Source organism: Bicyclus anynana, chromosome 1 (assembly GCF_947172395.1).
Source record: "Bicyclus anynana chromosome 1, ilBicAnyn1.1, whole genome shotgun sequence".
NCBI lineage: Eukaryota > Metazoa > Arthropoda > Insecta > Lepidoptera > Nymphalidae > Bicyclus > Bicyclus anynana.
Genome location: NC_069083.1, coordinates 11,752,701 through 11,774,828, shown reverse-complemented (window position 1 = coordinate 11,774,828; position 22,128 = coordinate 11,752,701). Strand labels below are relative to the sequence as shown.

General features: G+C 34.3%; 1 protein-coding gene, 1 non-coding gene and 1 pseudogene across 2 annotated transcripts in view; 1 reads left to right on the top strand and 2 right to left on the bottom strand.

Moving 5' to 3' along the window:
- Positions 1-1,011: 1,011 nt before the first annotated feature.
- The window catches only part of LOC112053092 (lachesin-like), a 105,256-nt gene continuing 84,139 nt past the window's right edge, over positions 1,012-22,128 (bottom strand). The window contains exons 4-9 of the mRNA XM_024092380.2: positions 18,764-18,949; positions 16,540-16,732; positions 9,794-9,922; positions 6,317-6,436; positions 5,110-5,280; positions 1,012-3,302 (exon numbers count right to left, since the gene is read on the bottom strand). Of these exons, the coding sequence (XP_023948148.1) occupies positions 3,052-3,302; positions 5,110-5,280; positions 6,317-6,436; positions 9,794-9,922; positions 16,540-16,732; positions 18,764-18,949 (1,050 nt within the window). The 3' untranslated portion in view covers positions 1,012-3,051. The remainder of the gene's footprint in view (positions 3,303-5,109; positions 5,281-6,316; positions 6,437-9,793; positions 9,923-16,539; positions 16,733-18,763; positions 18,950-22,128) is intronic.
- On the bottom strand, positions 17,726-17,833 carry LOC112053093 (U6 spliceosomal RNA). The gene has a single exon (XR_002887360.1). It is a non-coding gene; the product is annotated as a U6 spliceosomal RNA (small nuclear RNA).
- LOC112053094 (U6 spliceosomal RNA) lies at positions 17,809-17,902 on the top strand (annotated as a pseudogene).

Sequence of the window (22,128 nt, the reverse complement as noted above, 5' to 3'; positions counted from 1 at the left end):
ATTATTATTTATTTAGGTTTAGGTATACCATTTTCCAATGCAACTTTAAAAAGAAGAAAAGTCCTAATTTGATTATATTTCACTAAATACGTTTAAATAAATGGAACTGTATATCTATCTACATTTACGAGTAAATGTACATTTATATGTTTTATTTGAAATTTTCAATTAAAATCCATTATTACTATTTCTTACTTCTATTTCGTAATCTCAATAACCTCAAAACATCAAACCATATCACAAAACTAGTCATTTCGACAGGTCAAATGATAATGTTTATTACCACACAAACCATGCTACAATTTTTTTTTTAATTTTTAAATAGTTTCATGGCAATGGCTAAATAAATTCAGGCTTCCCTAAAACAGACAACATCCAGGAGGCCACGCCGACTTACTAAAAGTAGGTGGCCATGTACCAAATTTTGTTAATTATTTTATTTATTTTATCATGATCTTAGAAAAAGTATTGTATGCCACTGCACGTAATTAGCCATTACATGGTTAATTACACGTACGTTTCACCCCGAAACCGGAGCATCCTCAGGACAATATGTTGGCTCTACAACGCCAACGTGCAACGTGCGTCTTTGCAATTTGTAGAGAGTGTTTTGTCGGACCTGGGTGACGTTGTCGCATGGGTTCGTCGGATTTTTGCGGATGATAGCAAAATAAATAAATTATTATCTATTCATGACGAATTTCCGCATAGTAACGACTGCTTCTATCCAATACATAAATAATTATTTTAATTTAATTTTTAAAAGATAATTTAAAGTTGCATTTGAAAATCACAAGATCCGAAAATGAACATATATTTTTATATTATAATCAGTACGTATAAATGTTCAAGAGATGAGCACCTAATAAAATAATAATACTGCATATTATTTACAAATATTTAATTGTCTTAATTATAATTTTCCAATATAAATTTGATATATTTATCTATATTATTATTTACTATAAATAAGTTTAAGACTATATATATCTTTTACATAACTGTGTTCTTAGCAATTTTAATTATTAGACAAAAAATAAATTTGTCTTAATAATCTCGAAATCGATCTCGATTATATTATAATCGAATTTCTTAAAATGAAGTAAAAACCAGCTTAAGAGTAAAAGATATAAAACCGCGTAGCTTGTAACAGTTATATTTTCTGCGAATTTAAAAACACATTATGTTTTATTCTTCTATCCCTATAAAACTTTGTTTACCTTTATCCTTAGATATAAATATGTTTTCATATTTATTAATAAAAACAATCTCTGTTACATTACTATGAAATGTAGGAAGTAAATGTAAAATTAATTCGATTACAATCATGTCATTAACTATTCCGACTTACATTAAAATCTATATACAAGTTAATTCTAATTATTATCACGTTACGCGCTGTCTGAGGCCTGAATGAAAAAGACTGAATTTAACGGAAAAAATAATAATTATATCCTCATTTTTTACTTAAAAAATGTTTGATAATGATAATGTAATAATATTAAAGCTAAATAGGCCACTTTTAAATAAAAAAGCAAAAAGCTTTCAAGTAATTCGTAACTTTGAAGTTATTTGTCTGCTACAATTCACACGTAATATTGTTTAACATCTGAATTTAACTTGGTTCCCAAAGTAATTCGACTTTTATGTTCAATCGCTTAGTAAGTTCATATCGGTTGATTTTTACCTATTTGGAAAAATGTTGTTTGTTGTTCTCAGTAATGTTGGGTATTTTTTTTTTTATTAATGGGTTGTTCTAGACAGGTGTTTAATTTGTTTTAGACTTATGTAACAAATATGCTTTCTCAGAGTTTGGCTAATGAAAGTAGAGACTGAAATCTTATGAACAAATTATGAAAACGCATGTTTTTTTTTTAAATTTGTTTAAATGATTTTTTAAATTTGGCGGGTGATTTCAGTCTCTACTTTCATTAGCGAAACTCTAGTATAAGATCAGGATGTCGCCTCTGAAAGCTGATATCTAAAGCTGAAGTTCTTCTTTGTAAAGTACTTTGATAAAATAGATATGTAATATATATGTACCTGTGGCTTGTAGAAGATCAACAAATTTCTATATTTTTAGCTGTTTCGATTACTTTTAAGCAGTAAATAAATCTGTAAATTAAAATTAAACATAAATCTATACCTAATTAAATTTGTCAATATTCAATTTGTATATCCATCACGATAAAATAGCAAAATTGTATGTTCTGGTTCATGCAACACTTACATGCAATATTTATTATACTGTTGTTCAGTTTCCAGTCATTGTACCATAATGTTTCCGTGCCGATATTACAAATACGTAACTAAATATGGAATTTAATTTATACTGCGGATTAACCTAAACTAAAACATTAAAACAGTAATTTATTTATACCAGTGGGTACTTTTAATGTTGCATGAATTTAAGTTTGGTAGTTTATAAATTTAACTAATTAGAAATAGTGAGAATGCCCGCAAGCTGCATAGGTATTTTTTTGTGAATTTCGAATTTTGTGAATCAAGGTTTAAAGTTAGTTGGAATTTAAAATTATAAGGATAATAATTATAAAATTGTTTATAACATATATTTTATAATTAAAATTAGGATATTACAATGCTCAATAGTTTAAAATCAATAAAAGAAAAAAAAATACTAAAAATATTTTTTTTTCTTTTTGTTCAGCAAGTTTGGAGTTAACTAAGAACTGTATTGACATTTTTTGTGGCATTAGCACTAAATCGTTATGATTAATTGTGAAAAATAAAAATTTTGGCAAAATAAATTACGTCACTTAAAATACCTACCTGTCTCAATTAAAATGTAAAAAATAAATATTATTGGAATGTACATTATGCAAATTAAAAAATATTAATATCTAAAATATACAATTAAACTTGTCATTGTAGTTCTTACAAAAAATCGCACTATTTTAAAATTAAAAAAAATCGCTCATCCATACAAACATGCTTAAGAATAATACAGTATTGTGTCATTTTCAATATGCTGTTACACACTCACAACTATAAATAGTTTTGATTTATACAAACAATGTATCTGTACACAATTTAAGATATGTTATCTAAAAAACTTAAAATTGCCAAAATAATCATGGTTGCCGTAATAATCGAAGCATTATTAGTAGTTGTAATAACTTTGCCGTCGTTGGAATACCATTTGTTGGCTCGATCTGGTACTCGGTTGCTTTTCTCCGATTCTTGGTCGTCGATGTCGTCGTAGACTTCGGTACCATAATCGTCGTCAGATGTGGTCCTCTCGTCGGGGTATTGGTAGATATGTCTATCGTTACCTGGTATTTCTGTAAAAAAGTGCTGATATTAGTGTGACGTCAGAGCTTTTTATACACCAATGGGTCTACATAGAAAATAATTACTGATACTGAGAATATAAATTTGTTTGCTTAAAACACTTTCCTATATAAACAACCAATGGATTACCATGAAATTTTACATTTGTCAGGGACATTAAAAATATATATACCTTTCAGACAAAAAAGGCTGTTTAAATAGGGTGGAATAATAACTTTTAAAAGCCAATGTTTTAAAAAATAATACACTTAGAAAATAATTTAAATTAGGCACATCTGAGATTTAATGAGTAATTATGTGCATAATATTGATATGGTCAATATGCACTGTGCTTGTTTGGTCCTACTAAAACCAAAAAGAAAAAGGCGATGAAACTGCTACGATGCTACGACGCTTCTACGTGCTTCTCACAGGATTTAATGACCAAGTTTACGTGTTACTCCTGTACAATAGCAAATGCAATAAACCTCTCGTAAAACCTATCTGGTTTAAATATAATAGGTGTAGTACATACGGGAGCTCTTTACACGATGAAAACGATTACAATAATGAAACATCGATTATATAGAAACAGTTTTCATAAACGCGTTAGATCGTTGATCATATACTTTGGGGTAACGTCCCTATATAATTCATCTGAGCTACCAACCAAAGCCATCTAACGAAAGAATCTATACCTAATACAAAATAATATAATATTATAGCAACAGAATTACACTTTACTTCTAACAGTACGTGACCGTACAACTATGCTTTGTTGTGTTAAACTACGAGTACTAACAACTCACGGTAGGTTAAAACTATGTACGAGTACGTACTGTTTTAACTACTTGCATCTGACTGAAGTGCTGTCGTTGCGTTGTGACTAAAGCTAAGTAGTAATAGTAGATCCCACCAAAATAATTTTCATATAAAGAACTACAAAGATAGTATAGTTATTGTTTGCATAGTCCTAACTCTACATGCTCTTACCTAACTCTATCATTGGTTATTGTTATGTGTACTTAGTGGAAATGACCTCTGCCTCCGATTCCGGAGGGTGTGGGTTCGAATCCGGTCCGGGGCATGCACCTCCAACTTTTTAGTTGTGTGCATTTTAAGAAATTAAATATCACGTGTCTCAATCGGTGAAGGAAAACATCGTGAGGAAAACCTACATACCAGAGAATTATCTTAATTCTCTGCGTGTGTGAAGTCTGCCTATCCTCATTGGGCCAGCGTGGTGAACTATTGGCCTAACCCCTCTCATTCTGACAGGAGAGTCGAGCTCAGCAGTGAGCCGAATATGGGTTGATGACGATGTGTACTTAGTGTTGGTTAGTGTTATTAACTTAACCATAAAACAACTTATTAAAATATGTAAAGGGTGCATGCATCTCGAGCGGTAGGGGAGGGTTAACAGATGCACTTCGCTAGGGGATAAAGTTAGGCATTATAAAATATAGTGCCTAATTGTGTAACTAATGTCTATAAGTAATTTTACTTTAAATAATAACTTAACATAATGGTGAACTCGCAATCCACCCAAAAACTCCAAGTTTATGAGGATGGCTATTTATGTACCTAATTATTGTTTTTTGTACAATAAAATAAAAAAAAAATGTGTGAATCCTAGTCTTATGTACTCATATCACAATGTTTAACTTGACCAATGGTTTACTTACGATGATTAGACATTTTGAAATGCAAACATTTTAAGAATAATCTGCAATTAGGCATTTTGCTGGTTTAACTTCGAAGCGATCTAAGGTTAAGGGTAAAGGTTAATGATAGGTAATTATTATAGATGTAACATACCGTATAATCTGATTTTGCTCTCCACATCTCCTAGCGAGTTTTTGGCAACGCATATGTAGCTTCCGAGGTCCTCGCGCCGTATGTTCTTAATGGTCATCGACATTTCCGCCTCAAACATGGACTTTTGTCTAACAGCCATCTCGTGGTGCTCAGATGGTATTATTAGCTCACCTGTGGCAAAATTTATTACTTTAAACATTTGCTTTCAAATCCAATATTAGAATTTCATCTTTCCTCCGCCAAGTTTTATGAAAAATGTAAAAACTTCGGGCAGACACCTAGAGTTTTATATCCGCTTTATAATTTGTTTCTTTTTTTACTTGATGCTTTACCCAAGTTCATCATAATCCTATTAGCGTTTTTTGAATTTTTAAATACTTGTTGGAAAGCTTCGGCGTTATTTTTTACATTTATTTTTTACTTGGTACGTTTATAGTGTCTAGACTGAATTTGATATCTATTCAACTTGTTTTTTAAACAATTAAGACAACGTGGTTTAAATTAAATATTAATAAAACTGCTCGTGCTGAAAGTAAATAAATATTAGTAGTATAATGCTGAAAGTAACATGCTGGCTCGTTAGGAAAGTGGTTAGCTTATGTGGCTTCAATTAATGTCCTGGGTTCGAGTCAGAATACAAATTATTGACCTTTTATTTTTTACATGAAATTGTCAACAAAAATCTCAGTCCAGAAGTTGATGGCGTATGTCCGTTTTGCTTTGGAAAGTTACGTTAAGCCAGTACCTACCGGTTTATTAAGATAAGTTAGCCCTTGACAACACTCTCACCTGATGGTAAGTGATGATGCTATCTAAGATGGAAGCGGGCCAACTTATTAGGAGGAGGATGAAAATCCCTTTCGGTTTCTACACGAAATCATATAGGAACGCTAAATCGGTTCGCGGTACGTCTCTGTCGGTGGAATGGTTATAAGCCACGACCGAAGCCTCCTACCAGCCAGACCGGGACCAATTAAGAATACATCAATCGGCCCAGCTGGGGATCGAATGCTTCTTGTAAATACATCGTGCCTACCAGTGCGTCACGAAAAAAGTATAAAGTCAAAGTTATTGCCTGCCAACCCACATTAGAGCAGCTTGGTGGGTTAAAGCTCTAAATTTCCTTCCCTATAAGGAGGCGTGACCTTGTAGTGGGTCATACAAATAGGCTGGTAAGGGTGATGATGGTTCAAAATGAAATATTTACCAGGATCTTTAACCCAGTAGTTAATGGACTTGGGTGATGATTCCACGTAGCACTCCAGGGTGACGTCAGTACCAAGCGGAGCGCCCACTAACTGGTTGGGGACCTGGATCACTGGATGAACTGCAAAATAACGTAAATTAAATAAAACATACATTGCACAAAATCCTCTTAACATTACATAATCATAACCATGACGCTAAGTAAAAAAAAGTGTGTGTCAGCTCCGACGTACGAATGGAATTTACTCTTTCAGATTGACTGTCTTAATAGTTGTTTGTTGCCCCGCAGCATACACTATGTACGTCTCAATACCTATGCCTGAAAAGTGAAAGGTGCGCAACCAAGTAGCAGCAGACCGCGTTGTGCGCGCCCGCCAACAGCGTACTCCTGGGAGCGGGCGCGTTCTAGTCCGTGTTCTCGCTGTTGGCGGCAGCGCACGGTGACAGGTGCGCAGAATAGGTTGTGCACAAAAACGTAACGTATTCGTTCATCGAATTTTACTACCCATATGTTTTTCATACCGGGGGCTATACAAAAAAAATCGATTATCAAGCAAGGACTCCAATTAAAAATATTTTTAAATGCATAAACAACAAAATCAAAAGAAATGTAATATAACTAATGATATGCCTAAAAGTATTAAAAGTGAAGATTTTAAAACTATGTATCGTGAATTAGGAGTCAGAACAGAATCACATTTTATATAAAAGTAGATTAGTCTTTATCAAAATCAATCAACCAGTTTTATGAAATCAAAGTTCAACTGAACTTCATATCAATATATTGTACTGTGATACTGTGTTGTATTGTTGTTGTGATATAAAATACAGAATAATGTTTAAGAAGTTTTTATAGGTTGTATTTATCATAGTCGACATTGACACTGAACTACTTTTTCATTACGACTTCAAAATAAACACTTTCAAACCTCTGAACTGTATGCAATTATTGAATACAATAGTCGCAAATCTATTCAGCCGCCCCATTGTGTATTCTCAATTGCGTCTTTTGTTAATTAAAGTGGTCTTCAGCAACTGAGTAGAGAACTCCAAAAGTTTACAACCCCTGAACTATATTATGAGTAAATAGAACAATATTTTGCGATTACCGACTACAATGGTCGCAAAGACGGAAAAATAATTGAGCTATTATCTACTGAGACAGCTTCCCCCTTCAGTTTACGCCGGATTGCGTCTTTTGTTAATTAGTGCGGTCTTCTGAAACTACGTTGATGGAGTACGGAAAAAGTAATACAATTTTGTTATGCAGCTTTAACTAATTTTCATATATTGTATATTCTTTTTAGTTTCCGAAGATGGTTTGGTCCAGCATAAGAAATATATGCCCTCATCTGTTTTTTGTTTGGCATATGAAATAAATGATAGAAAATATTTACATTGACACATTGCACACAGATTGCCTATATATTAAACGATTATTTTTTTTATTCATTAATCTCCTTCCCTCATTGGTAAATTAAAAAAAAACCGTACACTAGTTAATAGAATATACCCTGCCTAAATATAACCTGCATTCTCGTGTTTTTGCATTTTCCCAAGGTTGCCTGGAAGAAATCGCTACGTAGCGATAAGGCCGCCTTTTGTATCCTACTTCTGTGCTATATTTTTTTTCTGTCTTGTTATTTGTATTTTCTTATGTTGGGGTGCACAAATAAATAAATAATAAATAAATACCCAAAAGAATTTTAAAAGGAGAGGTTGCCTGCTTTCACACTGCAACTGGGTTACCAGATATATATTCAGTAATTTTATTTAAATACCCTCATCAGTTATTTAGTCGTTTAGTAAGTCAAATTAAAGCTTACTTTAACTTTATTAGGTTGCATTTGATCTAGTTCATGGTTTACTAGATTTTGTCCGAAAAATGTGTTTGGCCGCAATTTAACTAGGCAAACTATTCGCAATGTAACTGTGAGCGTTATCTATTATTTATTGGTTATCACTAATGAATAGCAGATGTAATATATTTCTAATGCCGGAAACACGCTAAGAATCTTGTCAAACACATGTTGTCTAAAACCACATGTGTTTGACAAGCTTGTTAGTGTGTTAGTGCCTTGCCATAAGACATTTTTCTAGCGAATTTCCGCGCAGTGAAATATCAAGCGACTAAAAAGAAATTCGCTACGGCGAATAAACCGTGGCTAATAACTAAAACTGAACGAGTATCGATAATGCAAAAACGTACTATTAAATTATTATCATCTGCTTGTAATTTTTTTTTTTTTTGATAAACGAGTATCAAACGCCCTTTTGTATTATACTGAATAGATGACGCCGAAGTTTCATCCGCGTGGTTCTCGTTCCCGTTAAAATACAGAGATAATATAAAGCCTATAAACTTCCTCGATAAGTGGGCTATCTAACGCTGAAAGAATTTTTCAAATAGGACCAGTAAGTAGTTCCTGAAATTAGCAAGCATTATCAAGCAAACAAACAAACAAACAAACTCTTTACACAGCTTTATAATATAGATAATTTAATAACGCGTTTCTTCTATGTTGATGTTTTCCTATAATACACACATAAAAAGGGTTAGTCCTACTACATCCAAAGGCAAAGGCAAAGGCAAAGGGAACATATATACGTATTAACATAGTGTAATCAAAATATTCATTGAAATATATTAAAAAAAAAAACCAATTGAAATCCCTTTGATGTTGAAAAAGGTTTATCAACTCATAAAATAATAAATTATTTACAAAACGATCGTATCCGTCTATTAAAATAATAATTAATACGAGGACAGAAGTAATTACAAATTTAATTAAACACGTTCGTATGTAGCATTTAATGTATCGCATTCTTTCACAGTTAATTTTTAAATAACTGAATTTGACCTCCAAAGCTCTAGTTAATTACGTACGTTTACTCTTTTATTCACGCTCGCTTACCTCTATGCCGCACTTTCAACGCACATATTATCGTTATGATGTGGTTATATGTTGATATTATTGATATGGTTTTATTATGACTACCCTTTTAAGGTAAAGTTATTTACCTGAGCAGATTTATTGGTGAAATATTTAAATCATTGCTTTCGCAAGTTGAGCCTGATAGTTACAGTATCCAAGACAATAAATCCTCTTAGCATGTAATAATAAAAAAAAAAAAAAAAAAAAATTACTCCGGAGTCAATATGGCACCGCGACGCATTTCTTCATGTCAAGTCTACTTATTTTATCTTTTCTGTTATTCGTCTTTTTATATCTCTCCTCAGCATAATCGCTATAAGCATTTGCTCATATCTCTGCAAATCTTGCTCACTAGACAGCATACGTATGATCAGGCATTCAGGATCTACATGCTCGTTTCTTGTGAGAGTTGAACTTTGAAACTATCCGAAGCCGAACAAAATAACCACAAGTACTACCAAGTTGAACACACTACGCATACAATATTACATTATCTCTAATGTACTCACATCGATAGCGCCTATATGAAAATATCAACTTACAGTGTACACTTATGTGAATCCTCTTGCTAACTGTGGGTGGCACGCCATTACTGGCGATACACAAGTACGTGCCCATTTCGGAACGCGATATCTTCGTCAACTTCAACACTTCACCCTGGTATGTTAGCACTGCAAACAATATCGTATGTTAACATTTGTATGAAAGACAATGAGATAATTAACCCTCATTCGCACGAGAGTTTTTATAACGTACATTAAAAGAGCATTGAAATATATTTTCGAAGTAAATTTAAACGATTATCGGAGTATTATGTCGGAGTATGCCCGACTACTTTCAAACAGTTTGGATCGTGCCGCGGTGCAAGAACCAGCTCATTATAAAGTGCCCCGTGTGGGTTTGAAACTAGTCGGGCATACTCCAACCTAATATCACGTGAGTTTTAGCCGTGTTTCATAATCGTTTAAATATAGTTTAAAGTTAAATGAAGGTCTATTTCCAACGCCTAAAAATTGAAAATGCAAGACTGTTCGAAAAAAAGCGTCGTTTTAAAAACACTGTTGTGTGAAGTTAAACTTGGGAATACATATGTTTTGACGCTTTTTAACGTCCAGTAAAAAAACTCTTGTGCGAATGAGGACTTATGGTGGCAGATACTTAGAGGGCCGTTCTGGAAGGGTGTTTTCGCTGGAGTGTATAGGCCCGGACGCCGCCGAGATCGTCAAATAAAAAACCTAGTTTATTAGATAATAGTATAAAACTACCCGTTTGATTTGACATTTGCATAATTAAGATATGGACAAGTTAATTAAAATAAAATGCACTATTTCAACAAAAAATACATTAAAAATAAATTATTTTTGTGCGATTTTGATTTATAATCTGTAACGTCATTTTGTTCTGTAACGTATTGGGCCCAAAGTCGTCCTTTGTGTTCAAGTTAAAATATATTCCGAGTAGGTACAAGATGTATATACTAAATTTGATTTAAAACGCTTTTGAGCGAATACATATGGGTAATGATCGTTCCTAATTCGGTTCTCAGACCAGTATTACCAATGATAATTTTATACTAAGTATTGAGGTCAAATCAGCGAGTCCCACATCCCGGCCGTAGCAACGTCCAATTATTATAAAACCTTAAAAAATAATGCTAAATAATTTATTCTACATCCCGAAAGTAGGTACGACTGAGGCGTTTACCCTGTTACGTGAATTTATTCATCCTAATAAATTTTATTAACGTAGAGAATAATTAAGTGTGAACATAATTCTGTTAATCTTAATTAATAACGCAAATTATTTACGCACCGAATGTTAAATAAGGCTTTTTCCTCAAAGTTATTTTGTATAAAAAGTGTACGCTCGAATAAGTATCAATGCAAAATGGTAAAAAAGGAGATTTCGTCAAAAACAGCACCGCTAGAGATTTTAACTTAAAATTCTTGAAAAAGGGACAAACAAAATTTGGCTCACTCCAAAGTTATGGGCGTACCATGTTGTGGTTTAATTGGAGCACGAATAAGTGGTCTAGGGGGCATTTTTCATGTCTACAAAACTCATAATTAGAGAAGGTATGAATTAGAAAATTTCAAGGTACGTACTTGGTTTTTTTATTTCGAGGTGCGTGTTATTGAATATATTTTAATGAAAATGTTCGCTGTGAAAAATATGAAATTACGTGGTTGACTGAACTTTAATGAAAAAGAATTGACTTGCATACTCTTTTCACTGTAAAAAATGCATTTTTATTTTCAAGGCGCTAGTTATGTACCTACTTGACTAAACTTCAATGAAAATTAATTATTAGCATCGATCTCCTATAAAAAAGTGGATGCACAATCAGCGACCAAAATACATCCCCACTCGTCATCAACCCATATTCGGCTCACTGCTGAGCTCGAGTCTCCTCTCAGAATGAGAGGGATTAGGCCAATAGTCCACCACGCTGGCCCAGTGCGGATTGGCAGACTTCACACACTCAGAGAATTAAGATAATTCTCTAGTATGCAGGTTTCCTCACGATGTTTTCCTTCACCGATTGAGACACGTGATATTTAATTTCTTAAAATGCACACAACTGAAAAGTTGGAGGTGCATGCCCCGGACCAGATTCGAACCCACAACCTCCGAAATTGGAGGCAGAGGTCATCTCCACTGGGCTATGACAGCTTGCGTCCCCACTCAATGAGTGCCAAACACTACTTCTTAGCACTCAATTCGATTAGTCGCATTTGCAAATTCAACCTTTAACTCAATCGTTATTATATCCCAAATTCAGAGCAAATTCAACCGAATTTGCTCTGAATTTGGGATATCATTGAATATTGGACAATATTAAAAACCTTTAAGGACCTTTATAATTTTCTTTACCAATAATTCTAAAACTGTAAAAACAAAATTGGCCAGTTGTTGAGGGAAATTTTTTACATGATTGTGCGTTCTTTTATTATAAGAGGTCAATGATTTTTATTAGGTATAATTTTCATTTTTTATCAAACCTTCTGTGGCATTCGTGTGTTCGCAGAGCGTATAAAAATTTAAAAGTACCAAGTATTATTATAAAATTTTACTAATTATAATAAACTTAAAACAATACTGGTAGCACCTTTTATTCCTACAAGCCAGTTGTATTGTTGCGTGTAAAATGCGGTCACATAGACTTTCCTGTTATTAAACATATTCAGAAAAACAATGCCGTCCTGGCGCTATACAAATAAACTAAGACAAATGAAATAATTTTCCACCCGGACACCGAGTTCCGCTATTATTTGAGGTCACTATCTGTGTGTGGTGTGGCCTAGATGCGGCCAGGTCACCTGATGGTGAGTGACGATAAAGTAAATTGTTGCTGGTCTAAGTTACTTATTTTTACAGTACTTCTAATTAGTAGAGCCTCAATTGCTCAACGGTAAGATCGGACGGACTCATCGGAGGTGCAGTGATTCGATCCCCACCCCGTTGGTCTATTGTCGTACCCACCTCTAGTACAGTCATTACTAGACTAGTTGAAGGGGAATGGGAATATTGGTCAAATTATAAGTTATGACAAATATTCTTAAAAAAAAAATCCTGAATTTGTTAGCGTTAAATCGCTTGCTCAAAGTTCTGAAAACGAAGACTCTTAAAATAGATTTAGACTCGAGGCAAAAGAGCTATTCGGTCTTTAAGCCTTCAAGTGGCCTAAAAACAAAGAGAGTCGTAAAAAAAGAGCTAAAAGACTCGAGTCTTTTGGAAAATAACTTGTCAGTGTTAGATAATGACGGAAGTGGATCTACTGGGGTGGATGTGAATTAACTTATAAATTCTACTTAAGATACAAGTTATTATCCTACCTGAGTACAACGACGAAGTATCATACCAGTTTTTGCGTGTAGTCCTTGCAAGTTGAATGTTCGTCAGTTAATATTAGATGAATTATTTGTCCAACTATGAAGTACTTTTTACCCGACTACGGCGAGGCCAAAAGGAAGGGTAATGATTTTGGCAGTTCAAGTATGTATGTATGTATGTATATCTACGTGTGTTCCACTGTAGCGCCTAAACTACTGAACCAATTTTAATGAACGAGGTGTCAAAATATTCGAATCGAAGAGAGAATCGAGATAACCACTATGGATTTGGTATCATAAGTAAGGTCTTGGTGAGCATGTCACAAATACGTATATGAGTCATGAAACCTCAATCAGCCTGGCTGGGCCGATTGCGGTTTCATGTTTCAGGTTTTCTTAATTAGGTTTTCAGGCCTGCCTGGTAGGAGGCTTCGGCCGTTGTTAGTTACCACCCTACCGATAAAGAAGTACCGCAAAGCGATTTAGCTTTCCGGTACGATGTCGCGTGGAAACCAAAAGGGGTGTGGATTTCATTCTACTCCTAACAAGTTATCCCGCTTCCATCTTCAAGGTGAGATAACTCCTACAAGGGCTAACTTGGCTTTGTTACCTCCTAACAAGCTAACTTGTAGATAATAAAAAAAAACTGTGATTGTTTGACAGGTGAAGTTTTCACAGGTTTCTGTTGCCGCTATAAAAATAGATATATAATTATCTAAGTGGCTCACAAAAAACAAACTCGACTTTGGTAAACCGAGTTATTTCTGTTTTCAGCGAGCAAACCGAAGTATTGTTCACTCAAGGAAGAGAAAAGAACGTCGAAAGTGAACCAGAAGTGGGCCCATTCCGAGATCCGAAGCATTTTAACATTCCCACAATGAGAGCTAGGACTCCATTCACACTCGAACTGTACTAATTACGACATACTCCGAACAATACTAAAACTACTAAATATCTAAGGGGGCTCACAAAAAACAAACGCGACTTAAAGCAAGTTTTAAACCAAGTTATTTCTGTTTTCAGCGAGGAAACCGAAGTATTGTTCGCTCAAGGAAGAGAAAGGAACGTCAAAAGTGAACCAGAAGTGGGTCCATTCCGAGATCCGAAGCATTTTAACATTCCCACAATGAGAGGTAGGACTCCATTCACACTGGAACTGTACTAATTACGACAAACTCCGAACAATACTGGACTCGAAGTTCATCCGGGCCATCGTCGCATTGTCGCGCCTCAAAATAATGCGGTCACACAGACGTCCGTATTGTATATGTACAGAAAAACAATGCCGTCCTTACGCTATTCAGATGTACTAAGACAAATGAAATATTTTTCCGCGGCCGCCGAGCTCGCTGTAATTTGAGGTCACCGAGCGCTGCAGTTTTTCTAATTATAAAGCTTCTGGATGATTTATTAAAAAGTGCAAGTAGCCGTTATCTACATGAAAAACATTTTCTCTTTTGGAATTTTCTTGCTAGTTGCTGGTAATGTTTCAGTTAATTTATTTTTGTATGATCTGGAATATATTGCTGTCACAACGTCTAGTATGTTGGTTATTACAGCTGTTATTATTTGGCTTGCACTTTTAATATGTACCTAATATGTTTGGGTGTTGTGATATGATATGATTGCATGCACCTCCAACTTTTTCAGTTGTGTGCATTTTAAGAAAATAAATATCACGTCAACGGTGAAGGAAAAACATCGTGAGGAAACCTGCATACCAGAGAATTTTCATAATTTTCTGCGTGTGTGAAGTCTGCCAATCCACATTGAGCCAGCGTGGTGGACTATTGGCCTAACCCCTCTCATTCTGAGAGGAGACTCGAGGTCAGCAGTGAGCCGAATATGGGTTGATAATGATGTGTTTGGGTTGTGGGTCAATTAATAAAAACTTTATTTAACCCAATTTTTTCTATTATGCATGATTCTCCAGTGAAAATACAATAAATGATGGAAATGATTTAATGTCGCCGCCAGTATTGTTATAATCAGAATCAGAATTCATTTATTTGCTAGAAAAATTACATGTTTATAATACACTGGTCTACTCGTAATAACACATTTTAATTATTTTTTTTAGTTCTGGACCAAAGGTAAATAGATCTTGTGTTTTGCATAATATTATAAACTAGCGGATGCCTGCGACTTCGTCCGCGTGGAATTCAGTTTTTCACAAATCCCGCAAGAACCATGGATTTTTCTGGGAAGAAAAGTAGCCATGTGTGTTAATCCAGAGTAAAATCTACTTCTATTCCAAATTTCAGCCAAATCGCTTACACACACACACAAAAACATTCGCATTTATGTATTAGTATATGTATGTATGTATATATAGTGTGATGTGATCAGTAAATATCTCAAAAAAAATTCCCGACAACCATACAAGAAAAATTGACTTCGATAATTGGATAACACGCTAAGCATACCAACCTAATCTTAATAAAATCCGCAAAGCATTTTCTGAAACCAATATTGCTTCTACGTTATTACATTAGAGTGTAGTGCTAATTGCTTCGACGATTATCAGATTCTTTGTTTCCTGTTACGATCTTGTATTGTGTGTAATTGTGTGTTCGTTTATTATTTATTTATGTTTAATTACTAATATTAACAATATAAGATGTATACTTTTACTTATGTATACTTTATATTAAAGTGAGTTAGGTACTTTTAAACGTATTGAAGTCGCCTTTGATTTTATAAAAATGCCGTAAAGACTCATTATCTGGTACAGTAAAGACGATCTGTATATATTATTTCTCTTCAATATAATGTATTTATTAGTATATTTTGATATGCATTTTATTCATTATTGTAGGTATTTGTGTAATATTGTTTATGTATTAGGATGTAAATTATTTGTATGTATGTGTATTACTAATAGGTACTATGGTTATTTTTGTTTTACGCCACCTGCTGATGTCCTTAAGTTTTCCTAAACCGAAGGTTGCCTGGAAGAAATCGCTACTTAGCGATAAGGCCGCCTTTTATATGCTGATCTCTTCCTAATTTGTTTTTTATTTCACTTGTTTTTGTCTTTGTGGTGTGCAAATAAAGTATATTTATCTTTATAGATGTACCTACTGAAAATCAATTTAGCGTTCACATAAGACGAGTGAAATCGCAGTCGAACTTTTTCTTTTACCAGTCCGGCTATTAAAGTACTTATTTCTTACAAGAAATCATCAATAGCAGCCCGGAGTCAGTTTCGTTGGTTGGTGGGTTAAGTTGTCTTGCCTCGATGGACTAGTCATTATCTGATAAAATCAGATAGTGGTCGTTATAGAAATAAACGTTATCATAAATGCAACCTATATTTTAGCGGCGTAGAGAGTGTAAGCTCTAAACTTTCATCCATATAAGCAGAGGGGCCTGGCCCTAAAATGGGCTATTCATATAGGTTGATAATTGTTTACAAATCTTTTGATAGACTAAGTACAGAAAATGATGTTTACCTTTTGTCTTTGCTCCAGTGCTATCTCTTACAACTATTTCTTGTCCATCTTCCCGTTTCCACATAACACGTGGCGGAGGAATGCCCCGGGCTTTGCAAGACACCCGAGCAGTGCCTCCCTCAGGCACCATGGTGTCTCCTGATGTCTCTTCGGGTATGAAGTCTGGTGGTATCACCACTTCTAAATACCCCATCTGTTACAGAAAATATATGATCACTTTAAAACTACTTTCAAATTGAACACAAGCCTAATTTAAAATACATACGCAAGCAACGACGCAGCGATTGCAAGGCTTACGAAATACAACAAGACAAAGTTAGGTAGTGTATTGTAATACACTGTATAATACATGTAATAATCACTGTTTTATAATGATAACACCTAAGTTCCTATTTGACGTTACACTTTTCGTAGTGTGTAGAAGTCACAATTTTTAAAAATTTGATTTTAAAAGTGATGAATTTGCAAACCGTAAGAACTTAAACATATACAGCTAATAGTAATATATTTACTTGTACGAGCAATAAATAATTCGAGGAAAAATGTTTTGCAAGAATAATACAAACGTAGTGCACATCCTAAACTTTAAGCTAATGAACTAGTTACTTTAGTTAAAAGCACGAAGATTTTCTAATAATTAGGATGCCTAAAGGAACCGCCAGATAGTTGGTACATGCTTTGAGTTTGAATAATGAGTTTTGGATAAATAGTGTCCGGACCAGATTGATTTACGGTCGGGCTTTCAGAAGATGAATTATTTCGTACAGCCTTTCGGCTCAATAATCACATTTTAAATTAATTGAAACCTTTTCAGCGATATATTGAAGCGAGCGTCGAATGTTAAATAGGCAGAAGAGGCAATTTGCACTACACTGCCTGTGAGTTGTAACTTTATTGATACAACGCCATAATTTTTCACCAAATTTTTACGGCGGTATTTAGTTGCATGCACGAATTTTCCATGTTAAACTATTTGTTGCATGCAATTTAATAAATTCGTTGACGCGTTTTTTAATTCAATATTTTTTTTCATTCCCGAACGTTTGATGTGGAGATAGTGTGACAGTATCCGCCGCTCAAAATTATATTGATTCGATAGCACAGAATTTCGAGTTACAGGCGCTATGTTATTCTTTTATTTTTTCTTCGTTATTATAGAATTAGGTATATGTCGGGGCTGATCGCTGAAGCTACCACAGAAGTCACTGAAGGGCCGTATCATCCTTGTGCAGGGGCCATGCTAATCTTCTCTGTATCGTTCCAATTTTAGTATATGTAATGCCAAAGCATATACTAAAATTGGAACGACACAGAGAAGATTAGCATGCGCAAGGATGACATATATATTAGTTTATATATTTTTGTCACTGACTGATTCACTAACTTTGACGTAATTTTGCTGCCTAATATTATTAACATCAAACCCATAATAACCGCATTTTTCGTATTCCCTAAACAAAAACTACAATGTCAACAAAAACTACAAATATAACGTCATCTATCTTCTCTATCTATGATATCCACGAAGGGTTGTCAAAAGCCTGATGATGTCTTTGTTTACCTATAATCTTAATTTTGAGCAGTTACCAATAAATAATTAAGATCATGTAACTTAAGAGTTACTAACAATTTATAGCTTTGGTAGCTGATAAATCTAAATATATAAATGCGAAAGGCTACTGCTTAAAGGCTAAGGCTACATCACGAAATCTCGAAAACCACTTGAAGTACAAAGATGCAATTTGGTAGGGAGATAGTCTATAGTTAGTAGACTTCCAGTAAGAAATGTCCACTACCATACGTCAAAGTTAGTGAATTTCTTACGTCACCACGCCATGGCGCCCACGTCGGCATACGGCGCACTGATACACTCAGGTCAAAACACCCTTCCCAAACATCCCTCTACGCCGAGGTTCACGTCATAAAGGAGACGCGCTTAAAGAGTCGTTCCATTCCCATCCCTTCTCTTCTGCTTCTGCCTTCACGGTGAAGTCACCGCTGAGGTCCATTAAGGAGCAACAAACAACATTAGCTAACAAACCACTTTAATTAAAAGCACAACAAAATTTTCTAATAAATATTTAGAATGCCTAAAGAAAGCGTCAGATAGTTGCTTCGGCTTTCACACCCCACCAGGCGATGTCGCCGCTGAGGTTGCTGCATAAAGGAGTCTAACGGCACTTACACAATCAGAAAGATTATGGACAAAAAAAGGTATAATTACTTGGCTTTTCATAGGATCCGTGTTGATTTGGCACATGTACTGTCCGCGGTCCTCCTCCTGCACACTCTTGATGTGCAGATACCAGGTAGAGTGGTCAGCGTGCGATACAGACACGCGGTGGTTGTGCGTGATGACGTGGTCGTGGATCGCCTGGATCGCCTTCGTGTCCGCCTTCACCCAGCCCACCTGGACAAAGCGTTAGTTTGTTAATACAAAATGAAATCAGTAAGCAAATAGGCTTCAGAATTCTAGATACGCACGACGACATAATATCTAGAGACGAGCGAAAGACAAACACTACTAATAGCGGAGTCGAAAATATCGAAACAAATAGAGAATTGAAGACAACTCCACCGCTATTGGTCGACAACGTGTATTTTTCTCTTCACAAAATGTCGTTGACGCATGCTAGGCATTTAAAAAAAAAAACTAATATCGTCAACAATTTCTAAAAAAAGTTTTTTTAGAAATAGTTGACGATATTAGAGATAGCCTTAATTCTTTTTAGTATGTTGTAAAAATATTTGTGAGATAAAAGACAACATACGAACTACCTAACTAACAATAAGTATATATATATTCTTACAAACAATGCTAACAAAAATAAAACGTGAAGAAATTTCAGAATAAATGGCTTTTTTATTTATTTATTTATTATTAATAGCCTATAAGAGCGAGTATTAAGTGGAAATCCATCATCTACGAGTACAAACAGAGCGGAACCGCCGTGGGCATTTCAAAGAAAATGGCGAGACATTTCTTGGTGTTCGGGGAAAATCATCGCATAGAATTTAGATCAACATAGACACATGAAGAAATTTTCTTGGCGACTTAGCGTAGAACCCTAAATAGCGACTCACACGTTTTTCTGCCTGGCCTATAAACCCTATATGGTAGCATCAGGTATCAGGTAGACAGATAAGAGAGGGTATTCAAGGAAACGCTCCATAATACATCAGCTTCCACTCGTCAACCCTTAACAACATGTAAGCAACAGCAATCTGCAGAGTGTAATACAGCAATGCTCCATGAAAGCAGAAATATGCAAGACCTACCTGTTTCACGGGAAGTGCTGTGATTTAAACTACCTACTTGAATAATATTGTAGGAAAAGCTGCGATTAATGCAAGCTACTACTACTAAAAATAAGGCGTGTATTTTCTAAGAAATTCCCCACTCGTGCCTTGAATTTTACGACCCCGTTGACGCAGTGATGTGGTTCAAGCTTTATAAGTGGGATTTCTTGGGACAGCTGGGAATTTACAATTTCTAAATTGACCCCGCTTTGGCCATCGGATTTAGCGGACCAATAGCGCGTAAATATTGGATATGGGTAAGGGGCTAATGGAAGAATATTTCCTGGTTAGTTGGCTTTTATCTAAGTCTGCACTGTAAGGCTAATTTAAGCTAAGCGCAAAGTTGAGTATTAGGTAGGTAATAATATTAATTATGCAGTTCAATTGAATTAAACACTAGCAGCAGACTACAAATTACACTACTTATTTACAAATGTTTTTTTAATAAAATCAGTTTTGATGAAGTGTGATGCAAATATTTTACTAGTATTAAGAACACATTTCAGAATTAAAACAGAAGCAAAGAATATCATTGATAGTTTTTGAGATATTAACAAAAAGCCCTTATTTGAGGGGTTAGTTATAAAAACTGCAATTTTGGCTTGCACAAAAAAATACGCCTTTCTCTGAATTTTATTCCACGTTGTATTCAACGTTAGTTAGTGTGTTTCCTTCCATTCTAACGAATTTCGCAGTTTTCTCCTACCTCGACTGGACTATAATGTCACGATTGCTAGACATGTGATTGATATACCTACAAATAGTTCTAAAACCTACTTTTCTGAGTACATTTTATGGATAGTATATTTTTATTGTAAGCCTAAACTAAAATACAGACAAAGACAACGTGATCACGTCATCTCTGTGGATCGCTTGTACCTCTTTTGTGTCCGTATTCACCAAACCCACCTGAACAATGTAGTGATTTATAACCCATCTCTTGTGGAGGACGATAAATCATGTAATTTCTTAACAATATCCTTAGCTGGCTATTCATATTTTTAATGCACGGTCCAGATATAATTATAATAAAAATACAAGCTCTCGAAAAGGACATTATGTAGTGTAATACCTACCAGTGGATACCCGCGACTTCATCTGCGTCTCTACTGCCTTTAACTTAGTTAACATAAAAATTAACTATTAACAAATACGGATCACGACAGTCTAACAGATGTTATATAAAATATAAATTTTATAGAACAACTTCCATAAATCTACTTTTAGTTTTCAAAGCACTGAACCCTAAAAATGGGTTTGACAGTAGCTGTATTTTTTTTTATCGAGGGTTTCTATTCCAAGATAAGATTCTTTTACTTTTTATTAGTAACTAATAAAAAGTAAAAGAATCTTATCTTGAAAAAATCGTAAGAAAATGGGGATAAAATAAAACTTATAACATTCAAAAATGACGTGGCTTTTTAGTGTAAAAAAAAACTTTCAAAATCAGTTTAGTAAATTCAGAGATTACTTCCTACACCAAACACTTTACCTCTTTATAATATAAGTATAAAGAGGTAAAGCACGATTTGTTTGTTATACAAATTACACGTTTTTTATAATGGGATGGGACTTGCTGATATAAATGTGGCCATTATAGTACGTTGATACTCTAGGATCATATTTATAACTCGACTGTTATTTTTAATAGCCGCATTAATGAAATATACAACGAAAAGCTTTTTCGCTTTACTTGCCTGCAAAAGGAACAACTGGACGACCGCGTGGTTTTGCTTAATTGGATTTATTGTAAAAGATACGGCTTTATGCGTTCAGTCCGAATGTTCGTGTTAAATTATTTATCGTTAAAATTCATAAATAAAATAAATTGATAATGGAAAAAATCATTCTCGTCAAATAAATATTTTCCATTTTTTTATTCCAAAAATGTAGTCAAATAAATATCTTCCATTTTTTATTCCAAAATTGTTTTTGTATTTTATTGTTTATGCATATTAATTAAAAGCCAGCGGATGCCTGCAACTTCGGCCGCTTGAAAATTGATGTAAACTTTCAACCTGATTTTATTTTCGTGACAAAAAGTATCCTATAACCTTCTTATGTCAGTCAGTTAGTCAGTTGTTCATTTGAATTCAGTTAGTAGTTTCAGACAGACAGGCAGACAAAAAATATACATAAATATATTTCAGTATCGATTATTATATGTGTCTATAACTAAAATTTACAAAATACCTTCAACGTACAAAATTGGACCTGTTACAGTTTTGTAATAAGTATAGATGCGAAAGTAATTAAGTCTGCCCGTCTTGTTATCGCCGATTAGTATTG